This window comes from Triturus cristatus, chromosome 2_1, assembly GCF_964204655.1.
Source record: "Triturus cristatus chromosome 2_1, aTriCri1.1, whole genome shotgun sequence".
Lineage (NCBI taxonomy): Eukaryota > Metazoa > Chordata > Amphibia > Caudata > Salamandridae > Triturus > Triturus cristatus.
Window position 1 is genome coordinate 388249837 of NC_140581.1, and position 12757 is coordinate 388262593.

Sequence of the window (12757 nt, forward strand, 5' to 3'; positions counted from 1 at the left end):
ATTTGCATATGGCTGGGTCCAAACTGGGGTGGCGTGGTGAGCAAAAGGAAGATGGATTAAACCCAGATCTTTGTGACTGTGTGGTGAATGTTTGCATTGTTCAGCATTCCTTCCATCATTTGTTCCTTTTAACTCCTGGTGAAGGCAGTAGCCTTTCACCACTATGAGGGTAGTGCTTTTGGTACCCCTCTTGGTTCAAAAAGACTGCAATTCATGACAGCCCTATACCATGGTACACACGCATCATCCATGTACACCCCTGATGAGAAAAAAGGAAAGAAAATTCAGCATCAGGGATTCAGACATTACAGTTGGGGCACTAAAGGCAGGGGTACGCGTCCATCACCATGCACAGAACTTTTCCGTCTCAGACATCTTGCAGTATTAAGCCCTTATTTCTGAAATCATATTCAATAAAATTCAAATGCACAGTAGGACAAACAGTTTATATAAGTTAATGAACTTTATTATAGAATGTGTACAAATTTGACATTACATGCCGTCGTGTACTTACTATAATACAGTGAACAATTTGGTTTTATCACAAAGTTATCATATCTTTAACAAAGATAGTCACACCCTTGTTCATAAAGCTGTACCTCGCCTGGACCACAAACTCCATATATCAGTGTTAACCAATAAAATAGAGCACACCATTCTCAGAGATTTGGATTGAACTTTGATGTAAAGGTCACCTTTAATAATAAATCCGGAGGGTGGGTTCATTTTGGTTAGGCTTGTTGAAAGCTTATAGATAAGCTACAAACTTATCAATATGTACTGGATATAGACTAAACCATGGACTTTGTATGGCCGATTTTATGACACTTAACTTGCCACAATAAGATATTTAAGCTTTGACTTGGTGTCATTGTGTTATCTAGGTTTTACTTTTGAGCATCATAACTTCCAAGTACTTCTGCCCAATCTACATTTCCCCATATAATGGTGATATCAGCTTACTTAGGCAAGGTTATGTGAGCGTCATGTTGAAAGACATACCCCTGTCAACTGCAAATCCAGTTAAAAGATACTGTAATTGAACTTCGAAAATATATAAATGAAATTAATGTGAATTACAGCATACAGAAAACCATCAGAAAGACGTAACAGCATATGTATGGACCACTTAATCATTTGCTGTCAATACAGTATTCAATACTGGGTTAAAATTACATTCTTCAAGAATAATTACAAAAAGTACATGCAGTTCTGTATCATCTCACAAAAGGGCCAGGTAACAGGACTAGGAGTAGTTCCCAGATGAGCTTCAAAGTCGGATCGTGTACTCATGCAAAATAGGTCTTGCATAACCAGTGCACTGCCTGAATTACAGAAAATGTAAATAGCATTGTAACAATATTGGATTTGTTTGGAAAGTACAAAATTTACAGTAAGATTGTCTAGTACAAGGCACTAGTCCATGTGACAAAGCAATACATCTTAAGATGGACATCAATGATCCTTTTCCTTGCACAACCCATTCTTTATATTCTTTGGCAATCTCTGGCCTTTGGTGTAAGCGTGATACCAAAAGTTAAGAAACAGGATCAAGAAGACAATGGCGTACGTCCAAATAACATATAGGAAGACTGGAAACTGGTACTGGCAATCCTCCATGAAGAAGAACTGTGCAATGTGAGTTGTAACCATTATAAACTGCACCTAAACAAAATAAAACATGTCATGTTATGCATTTAAATAAATTACAATTTTATTGTAGAATAAATATGAGGCCATTTAACTGACATCCACTTCTTTATACCATAGTCTGTTGTGTACGTGTACTCAAGCATTACAGGGATTCCAAAGACTCAAAAGATTAGCTCTTTCTTTTAAGTTGTTCATATCCGCAGAATAAGCATTGGAGTAATAGGTCTGGGTTATAAATCAAAGCGCCTCTTTAGCAATTCAGTGGTTTAAGCACTCAGAATTCATCATACATGCACTCTACCACCCATTCTTGCATGTATGCTTCCACTCATCCACCCACCAACTCATTCTCACATTTACCATCTTACATAACCACAATAAAAGCCCACACAAACTTAGCATATGCAAGATAAAAATGAATACAAAAAAAATACAAGTATACAAAGCATACTGCCATGTAAACATGGCGGGCATATGCTTGTAAGAAATAAAGACAGCAGCGGGTGTCTGTTTTGCAATGGTATTGTAAAAAGTGTATTGTGGTTTAAGTTCGAATACTGCAGCCTTGTTTTGATCCAATGTCTTGGAATGGCAAATTATTCATATACTATGGTCAGTACTATTTCATGATGGTCAGTTGGTCAAGAGGCAGTGACCACATGGGATACTTCGTACTGCAGGTGAAAAGAGGCAGGACATGAAAGGTGATCTTTAAAAGGAGATAAAGGAAAAGGGAGTGACCCAAAAGCACTGGCACCAAAGCATTTGCATTTTCAAGTGAACATACGCATTTGATCAGACTAGTGCTGTGAGTTACTGCATTTAAGAGTCAATGCCAGAAGTGGGCTGATCCTTTTCCCTCCCTGTTGTAATGGATGGTAACAGTGTACATGACATTCTTGTAGACCAGTGGCAGAAGAAAGGCGACAGAGCACATACATATATTCACTTAAAACATTTTTTTTTTTTTTTAAAGTTTAAAGTGACCTTAGAGGCAGGAGGAAATGTCCATTGAAGATGCCATTTTAAAACTAAGAAAAACACTTCAATTCACCAGTTATAGTTTACTGAGCTAAGTATAGCTTGCGCCCATCCCATGCATTGCTTATGATCTCACATATTACATCACTCATGAGATGTTCAGTGACAACCCCAAAAAGATTATCACAGTGAAAATCTTCTACCCTCCTCCACCAGAGTTGGCAAAGTGGGAGGAGGCGTTGGGGGGCAATCACCAAAACCCTTGCATACTATGTTTATCTGGAAATTCATGAAAGAAAACCATATAGAGCCTGTAGCACAGTGTGATGATCAACTGCCATTAAAGGCCTAATGGTTTTAACATATGCTTTACACAATAAATAAGCAAGGGCTACTACAATGGTCATAACTTATCATAATAAACCAATCACATCCATTTTTCCAGTGAACCAATCAAGTTAATAGCATTAATTACTGGCTTGTCGCTATAACCAACTCTGGCCTACTGTATTGAGTAACCATTCCCACAAAGCAACCACGATGCATGGGCATAAAGTGACAAATGTACAATAAATGACAGCTGGCAAAGCAAAATGCTGTCTCTGCAAAGATGCCCTACTGGGTATTATCAAAGCGCAAGTCTCATTGTTTTAAAAAAAAAAAAACTTTTTTAGAGGGGGGTAACTAACTCCTAAACTCCTTCCCTACCACATTAATCTGTGAGATTCCACATATTATACATCCCTGCCATAAGGAGTAATAACAATCCACACCTAAATGGATATTGCCTTTAACATATGCTTTTCATAATGTATACATCAGGTAACTGCCCTCATTGTAACTTTACATAATAAACATGTTATGCCTATAGCCTTGATCATGGACTTGCCACCATAACCAAGTCATGCTGTACTGAGCATAAGGTTTCCCAGAAGAAAGGTGCAATACAAGCACTTTATTTCTGTGGAAGCATGCAAAACCTGCCCAATTAAATACTGTAGTCAAGGTAGCCAACGTGTGGGTGATGGTTAAGCCCCTCTAGGCAGTATTTCTGAAATGTCTTTCGGTTGATCACATAAGATCAGGTGACAGCTATATAGTCAAGGCAGATCTAAAAAACAGTATTCAACTTAAATGAATTCATGGTTGCAACCACCATTTGATTTTTTGCCTTAAGTTAATAATTTGAGAGATATAAACCTACAGCTATCGGTCATTCGTCCATTCTTAATACCAACTCTTAAATAGTTCATAAAGCATGACTGACGTATTGACACCAATACCCATATAAATTATAGGCTTAAGATAGACCAAGAGATAAGCAACTAAATGTATGGATGAAAACAAAAAACTGAAGTTACACGGAAGGACCATTATTGATATAGGAGGAAACAAAGAAAAAATAAGGGCACTCCTGGGTTATCAGAAAATGTAAATGGATAAACTGGTATTTATACAAAAATGTTTCCATTTCATACTGGTCACTTGCAAGGTGACATCAGCAGAAGCAAGATAGGCAGTTGATATGAAAACAAGGGAACAATAAAAGTGTGGCAGTGGAAATCTCTTTATTCCAGTGATAAGTTGAACAGTTTCTACCCTAAATCCTCTAGAATTGTAAAAATAAAGAGCTAAAAAGTCTCTAGCTATACACAAACCTTTAATAAATCAAGCTTTGCTGATGTGCACCATTTACCTTATATACTGTATGAAGTAATTAGGTCATTGTGCATCCAACCATACTAACGGTTATTCACCTTAATCAGCAAATCATTCCTAGAAATGAGACCTCATTCCTCCTGATACAGACCATCGGCTTCTTCTAGTCTCAAATGTATAATATTATATTCTTGTTGCCTCAAGAGGAACTTAGTCCGTTTAGATTCAATCTAGGCTATTTGCAACAAATCTACTTTTAATTCATCCCAATTACGTTTGTGTCTATCGAGAAAATTAAGTGACCGGATAACTTGGACAAACATTTTTAAACAATTTAAGTGCTCTGAAAAAATAATGTTCAAGGAGTCAATGTTATGTTACATAAATTTGTAACAGGCACAGCCTCTCATGAGTATCCCGGCACAGAGCCTAGCGGGGTATGAAACATGAATCAGGCAAAGCAATGCATTTTTAGTTTCCTCTTAAAAGTCACTGGATCCTGAATAATACGCTGGGGAAGAGGGAGAGCATTCCAGGCAGCAGCAGCCTTCACTACAAAGGATCTGCCCCCAAGCCTCTGAAGCTGGGAATATGAGCAAATCATGGGGACGAGGACCAAAGGGATCTCGCAGGAACATAGAACGAGAAGAGTCTCTGCAAGTAGAGAGGGCCACAGCCATGAAGGGCACGATGGGCCAAAACCAATGATTTAAATTTCACTCTCTCCGCCATCGGGAGCCAGTGGAGGAATCGCAACTGAAGTCGAACGCTGTTCCCAGCCAAGGTGCCCAGTAGGAGTCTGGCTGCCGCATTCTGAACTACCTGCAGCTTCTTCAACAGGTAGCCTGGAATACCAACAAAAAGGGCATTGGCATAGTCCAGCCGCAACAGGATCTGTGCACAAGTAACCGTTTTTCTTGCTGCCTGAGGTAAAATGGGAAAGAACCAGAGTTTTGAGAAGGCCAAAACAGCAGCCGGCCAGCTTCGTAATGTGTTTTGAAAAAGAGACTCAAACCATACTCCCAGATTTTTTGTGGGCTTCATTGTGGAGGTAGGCAATGGAAACTCAGGAGGCCAAAGGTGCTCTCGAAAATTTGGAGGGAATTTCCCAAACAGCAAAATCTCAGACTTCTTTTCATTGCACTTGAGCTGTGCATCTACCAACCATTTAAAAATAGAGAATAGACAGCGTTGAACCAATAGCACCGAATCTGCATCTTTGTCCCAGGTAAAAGGAAGCTGGGTGTCGTCCACATAAGCTATCACCTTAGCCCCCAACTCCTCCGCCAGATGTATCAGCGGAGTCACATAGATATTAAAAAGAAGAGGGCCAAGGGAGGACCCCTGGGGGACTCCAGTAGTTACTGGCTGAGGGGAGGAGGATGGTGGGAGCCAACTCGACCCTCTAAAGACTTAAGCCAGCCCCAAACGACACCCGGCACACCGACCCTGGCCTTTCATGCCAGGAGAAGTGAGTGCGGGACCGTGTCGAATGCCGCCAAGAGATCCAGCAATATTAATGCAGCTCTCCCACCGGTGTCCAAACACTAACGAATGGCCTTCGACACCTCAACCAGAACGGATTCTGTACTTTGCGATTCCGAAACCTTGATTGGGCTGGATGCAGGAGCGCCTCCCTTTCCACAAATTCCGTAAGCTGTTTATTAACCACCTTCTCACACACCTTAGCCGGAGCATGAAGGAGGGAGATAGGCTGGTAGTTCCCTGGGCTAAGGAGGTCCAATGACTGCTTTAGACGTGGCAAGATTTTAGCCAACTTCCAAGCCTGTGGCACAAAAGCTTTCTGAAGGGACATATTATTGATGGTGTTCTGTGTTCATGGTCACTGCCGTTGCTGCCAATAGCCTAGCAGGACAGGGTTCTGAGGGCGAGCCAGACTTTAGACCCTTTAGAATTTTTAAGGATTCCAGAGGGTCAACGGTCCTAAATGTGGGCAGAGAGTTGACAGGGTCATACAACATGAGATTACTTGGCATGGGCAAAATATAGCAATAGAATACACAAGTAAAGATGCACCATTACAGAGGATAATGACAGGCACATTGATTACAGTGTATAGGAATGCTACAAACCCAGGATCACAAACAATAAAAGGTTACACGTAACCATTTTGGTAAATAGCCATTTTGACTGTGGGAAGGAAGGAAAGAAGGACAAAGTGCAAGGGAACAGTCAAATCACATCAATCGATTTAGATTTCAAAGATCGAAGTCCATAATTTGATCCGAGGGAGCAAATGTAAAATTAAGATGAATGAGAAGTGAAATTTATTTGATTGAAAACTCTACCTGAAAGCGCTGGAAAATGGGATTATTTTATTTGTGTGTAAAAATAATTAAAGTATGGAAGTAATCTTATTTTTCAGAGAGAAATAGTAGAAGAAACAGAAGACCATGCTTTAATATTTGGGATTGATGTGCAAGTAAAGAGACACGATCGCCATTAGAAAAAACACGCATAAAACCGTAGATATAATATCCCTTATTTTTCCTTTGTGTGTATATTTTTGGGGGAATTTACTTTGTGGTTTACCAAAAACTAAAAACGGAACTAAATGAATTAGATCAAAGCAAAAAGCCTAAAATGTTAATGAAAATACATAAATTATGATAAAGTGAATTCAAATTGAAAACAACTAATTTTGCATCACAATTAAGTGCGACATTATCGGAATGAGAGGAATCTTAGCGAGAAAGATTGTTTGATTATTTTAAAATGTTCATCCATTCTTAACCCAGCCCTACCAGCTACATTACATTTTGCTGATGAGTCTCTAGGAGACATGCAGAAATGCACTAAAAAAAAACAAAAAAAACAGAGGTTGTGTAGGTATGCATATTCTAGGCAGTCCAAATCAGTGTAGCAAAGCACCTCTCAACAATGTTGTCCACGAGCATGAAGAGGCCATGCCTGTGACAGGCATACACTATACAAATATCCGTAAGATACAATAGGCTGATCATCTTTCCTCCCCGCTGTAGCATCTCCGGCTTCAGAGGTTTAGTCCATCCCATAACCACGTATACAATCATTTACTTGCAGCTACACTGAATATATATCTGAGGAAGCTTATGAACTTGATGTACACATTAATTCTCAAATGCACAAAAATGTGCAAGCATAACTGTTTGGATACCCTTTCAAACTAAATCAGTCTAACAACATGCGCTCTATACCATTTGCCTTAAGCCACGAGCTAAATTTCATAATTGGTGGCTGTTCTTATGGATGGAATGGCCCTCTACTGAAAGAAGGCTCTAGTACATGGCGTGAGTTGGATATGGACACCATCACTTGTATTTATGTTATACCACAAATAAATTTGAATTTAAATTATTTATAAAGCGCACATACACCAGCGGTTTCTTGGCGCTACAACTAACAAAGGACCGGAGCAGAAAAACGAAAACAAACTACAGGAAGGTTAAAGGACTTCATGAACAGATGAGCCTTGAGGTGTTTCCGAAATTGCGGGTACAGGGTGAGGGTTCGAAGTTCAAGAGGAAGAGAATTCCAGAGGAGCGGGGCAAGGGTCGCAAATTTCGAACCTCCCCATTTCTTTCTCCGGTACCATGGGATAGTGAGAAGGGACTGGGTGGAAGAGCGTAGTTCCCTGGTGGGAACGTATGGGGTAATCTCAGAAGAGATGAAATCCGGTGCCGAGCCCAGTCGAGCCTGAAAGGTGATGGAGGCGAGCTTAAACTGGACCCGAGCACGAACAGGAAGCCAATGCAAAGATTTCAAAAGGGGGGTAGTGTGGTGAAATTTCGGGAGTTTAAAGACCAGGCGGGCCGCCTGGTTTTGAATCTGTTGCAAACGCCGTAGGCTATATGCAGGAATACCTGCATATAGGGCGTTGCCGTAATCCAGGCGGGAAACTACCATGGCCAAGATGATCAGTTTGAGGGCAGTGAAGGAAAAAAAACGGGACACTCTGCGTATAGTGCGCAGTGATAGGAAAGAAGAAGAAACCACAGAACAAACCTGAGAGTGAAGAGTGAGTTGAGAGTTGAGTTTTATGGCTAGTGTTTTGACTGAGGTAGAAGGGATAGGTGAAGGGCCAAGAGAGGGGGGGCCAGAATAAAGAGGACCAGGGGCTGGATGAACCACCCGTCAACACCAGCTCAGTCTTGTCTGGGTTGAGCTTCAAGTGGTTGTGGTTCATCCAGTCCCGGATATGGAGCATAATAGATTGGAAATTTATAACAGAAGAGAGGGAAGAAGACAGATTAAAAACAAGCTGGAGGTCATCCGCATAATTGAATACGGCGACCTCCATTTGTTGCAGAGAAAAGATAAGAGGGGCAATATAAAGATTAAACAGAAGAGGGGAAAGGGAGGAGCCTTGGGGGACCCCGCACTGAACTTTCCAAACGTCCGCAGTAAAGTCGCCCAGGCGGACAGCCTGGGTGCGGTCGCTCAGGAAGGAGGATAGCCAGACCAGAGCGGTGCCCCCGATCCCCGCCGCCTTGACACGGGAAAGCAAGATGGTATGATCCACCATGTCAAAAGCGGCTGAGAGATCTAGGAGCACCAGGGCCTGGGGCTGGTTAGTATCCATACCCTCCCTGAGGTTGTCCAGGACCGAGAGGACTACGGACTCCGTAGAGTGTGCGGGGCGGAACCCGGCCTGGCGGGAGGCAAGAGCTCCATGCTTCTCCACAAAAGAGCTCAGAGCGCAGGTGACATGGCGCTCGAGCACCTTTGCCAGGAATGGCAGGAGGGAAATGGGGCGGAAATTGGCAGGGATTGAGGGGTCCGCGCCCGGCTTATTCAGGATGGGTACAATAACCGCAGATTTTAATGGGTTCGGTACTACGCCCTGAGAAAGGGAGCTATTGAGGAGGTGAAGGGGGGGGTCTGGGCAAGTGATAAAGATGTGGCGGAGAATATGGGCAGGACAGGGGTCTAGTGGGGAGCCGGATTTGACAAGGGGTATTATGGATGTCAGGGTTTCCTTAGTTAGAGGGGGGAGGGTGGTGAGTTCTCCCTTAGGAAAGGGACACTGGGGGTCAACAAAAGTGGGGGAAGGGGGAGGGATGTTGGCTTTAATAGTGGCTATTTTCTGAATGAAATAGTTATTAAGAGAGTGACAGAGTTCTTTGGAAGGGACGGGCTTTAGAGTTGTTCTGTCCGAAAACGCCAAGTTGTGCACGATTGAAAAGATTTCCTTCGACTGGTTTTCTGCTGCGAGGATTTTGGAGGAGAAGTAGGTGGTTTTAGCCCCCAAGATGTCTTTTTTGTATTGGGTCAAGATGTTAATGAACTCTAATCGTAGAGCGGGGCAGTAATTTCTCCTCCAAGCCCGCTCCGCGCGACGTACTGAGTTTGGTGGCCTTGAGCTCTTCGTTGAACCACCGGTTGGCATCCTTCTCTCGCTTGGAGGTAATTTGTTTTAGAGGGGCAACAGAATCGCAGCCTGAGGAGAGCCACTGTTCGATGGCCTTGACCTGGGAGAGGGTGGGTAGGCCTTGCAGGGAAGGGAGGGAAGTGGTAAGTAGGGACGATAAGTTTTCCGGATCAACTCGTCCCCAAGCACGAACCCAGATGTTTTTGGGGCGAGGGGGGTTGGTCGGAGGGTGAATGGGGAGGGCAAATGAGATCAGGTAGTGGTCAGACCATGTGCAAGGCGAGATAGAGAGGTACTCCACTGGACAGTTCAGGGACCAGATCTGGTCTAATGTGTGACCTTTGATATGGGTAGGGAAGTGAATATGAGATGGAAAGTTAAGGGATTGGAGAGTTTCTGAAAATTCTTTTGAAGATGAGCATTCCGCTGGATCAGAGGGCCAGAAGTTGAAGTCACCAAGAAGTAGAATAGAGGAGTTGTTAACGGTGATTGTGGCTAGGACTTCCAGAAAGTCAGGGAGGAACAATAAAGGGGATCGAGGAGGACGGTAGGTAAGAAAGCAGGTAAGAGGGGGTGTAATGGATGTAGTGCGGATAGCCAGATACTCGGTATTCGCGATGTCTGGCAGGGACAGGGTTTGTAAAGGAAGGTCGGTACGTGCGATGACCGCCACGCCACCCCCGGCTCTGCCAGTAAGGCGATCTGCTCGGAGGGCGTAGTATGGAGCTGGTAAAGTGGCCAGTAGGGTAGGGAGGGAGTCATCGCAGAACCAAGTTTCCGTTAGAAAAAGAAGATCTGGGGCATGAAGGTCTAGCAGTACCGAGAGTTCGTGTGCATGGGCTACAGCAGACCGTGTGTTAAGGTAAAATGCCGCAAGGGTTTTGGAGGTTGCCGGGAGAGCATTGTCACTAGGAGAGTGGGGAGGAACGACTAGAGGAGGGGGGATGTCAAGAGGAGCAACGGGAGACAGACCGAGGGACGAAATGCGAGAGCAGGTGGAGGATGGTAGGGACCATGATCCCTGGAGGCTGCGTAGGTGGTCGGGGGCATAGATGGTAAATGAGGCAGAGTGACGTGCCCCTAGCCCCGGACAGTCGCGGACGGGCGCAGACGGGCTTGCCTTAGGCGCGCCTTTGGCGCGCCTTTGGCGCGCCTTTGGCGCGCAATCGTCGCGCCCCCGGCCCATACACATCCTTTATGAGGGAATCAAAGGGAGAGAGGGAATGGAAGGGGGCGTGGCCGGTAAAGTGGGCGGAGCTTACTCGCTCGCGGTAGATGGCGGCAGCGAGGGAGGATTCCCCAAGGCAGCGCCCAAATCGGCTGTCTAGGACCTCTGAAGGCAGGCAAAGATCGTGGCAAGATGCCGGTGAGTGAGCAAACACAGCAGTACAATACAATTTTAAAAAGCAATTAAAATAAGCAGCGCTCCCGGCTTTCCGCCTCAGGAGTTTGTTACAATACCACATATACAATTTTCATATTGATACTTGTGTTTAATTGTTTCTATGTGCACTAGCAATCTTGGTCCACTTGGGTGAACTATCACGTGTTATTTCTGCTTTCCCATCTCATTTGGGAATCCGTTTTCTAGAGTCAAGTATACAATATGTGGAACCTACTGCCAGGTCTTCATTATGACTAAATCCAAGGTATGTTCAGGACTATGCAGAAGGAATGTTTTAACCTTCCTTGTGTTTACATTTTAAATCAATAGTATTTATAGTCTTGAGCAAATAATACATTTGTCATGTTAGATGTTTGTTTTGGGGTTTTGTACACTTCATTGAGTTACTCCTATACGTTTTTTGCATTCACAATTAACAATATGTACTCCTGAACAGCAATGCTCAAGTCCACTTGGTAAAACGAAGCTGTATTTTTTTTCCTTCTCACCTTCAGGAGACACCTGAAGACCTGGCTGTTCGAGCAATAGCAGCACCCCCCCCACCCCCCACCCTCTGCGCCTTGAAACCCTCACGGGTGAGTAGTGCGCTCTATAAATGTACTGATTGATTGATTCCTATTCCATCATTTTATGCTATTTGGGAAGAGACCGTCCACTTTTCAGCTATATCAAGATAATCCTGGGTAGCATCTTCATAAAGATAAGCTAGCATCTTGCAGCCATAGCTCTTTCAGTTAAAATTATTGGCAAGCTTATATTTCTAATCTGGAAATGCAACTCAGTACATCACAATGGCGAAGCAGCCACAGAAGGGCATACAATGCTTAGCACAATTTTATAAAGAGATCTCATGGCTATAGAGCCCAACATTCATGACTTGAAATGTTTGTAAACTCAAGAAATTTCTATTTCAGCTGGTAACATTTTCATGCCTGCCATCATTTCCAGGGATCTATAATTAAAAAGAATGGCAATCATGTGCAGGTTGTCTTCATTGCATTGGCAAAGCCAATAGGTTGCCCCTTTGTGGCCTACTTGATTTTTTACTTTGCCAAAAAGGTTTGGCCATGTTGCAAAGCTAAAATAAAATTTTAAAAATAAATAAAAGAAAAAAAAGTTTGACAGGCGGCAGTGTCATTTTGTAGGCGCATGTACTACGAATGTTCGCATCTACAAAACGATAGGATTTGTTTTACTTATTGGTATGAATTGGTAACAAAAGCCGAAGAGAGCAGTGCAGAAGCAAAACTGAAGCAAAACTGAGTGAGAAGAACGGGAAATGTGGAAGGGGTGGAGGAAAACCAACAGGGGAGGATCCAATAAGTACATAGGGGGCTCATAGAAGCACATGGCGAGACAAAGTAACACGGAGACAGGGGTTGGGAGGGGCAGAGTATGTGTCAAATGTAGGATTTCGGCAGGTTTTGCCAATGGCAGGGTTGTTGTGGATAATAAAGAGCATACTACTTTTGTAAATGTGCCCCAGGGTTCCCCAATAGTTTTGGGTTCACTGTGCCTTTCTTACACTTTATAAAACACAACTTCTTAAACATCTTGCCTAAGTGGCAAGGGTATGCTCAAACGTGGGCTCTGTGCATAATTGCCATGGAAACTAAGCCATACTAGACTGATGCGCTCCAATCAGGGAGAAACAGGTCTTGCGTTGCTTGTGTGCCAGTTCAGGAAGG

General features: G+C 43.2%; 1 protein-coding gene across 1 annotated transcript in view; it reads right to left on the reverse strand.

Moving 5' to 3' along the window:
* Positions 1-444: 444 nt before the first annotated feature.
* Positions 445-12757, reverse strand: part of ELOVL7 (ELOVL fatty acid elongase 7) — a 148879-nt gene continuing 136566 nt past the window's right edge. Inside the window, exon 8 of the mRNA XM_085631496.1 lies at positions 445-1665. Within this exon, the coding sequence (XP_085487622.1) occupies positions 1456-1665 (210 nt within the window). The 3' untranslated portion in view covers positions 445-1455. The remainder of the gene's footprint in view (positions 1666-12757) is intronic.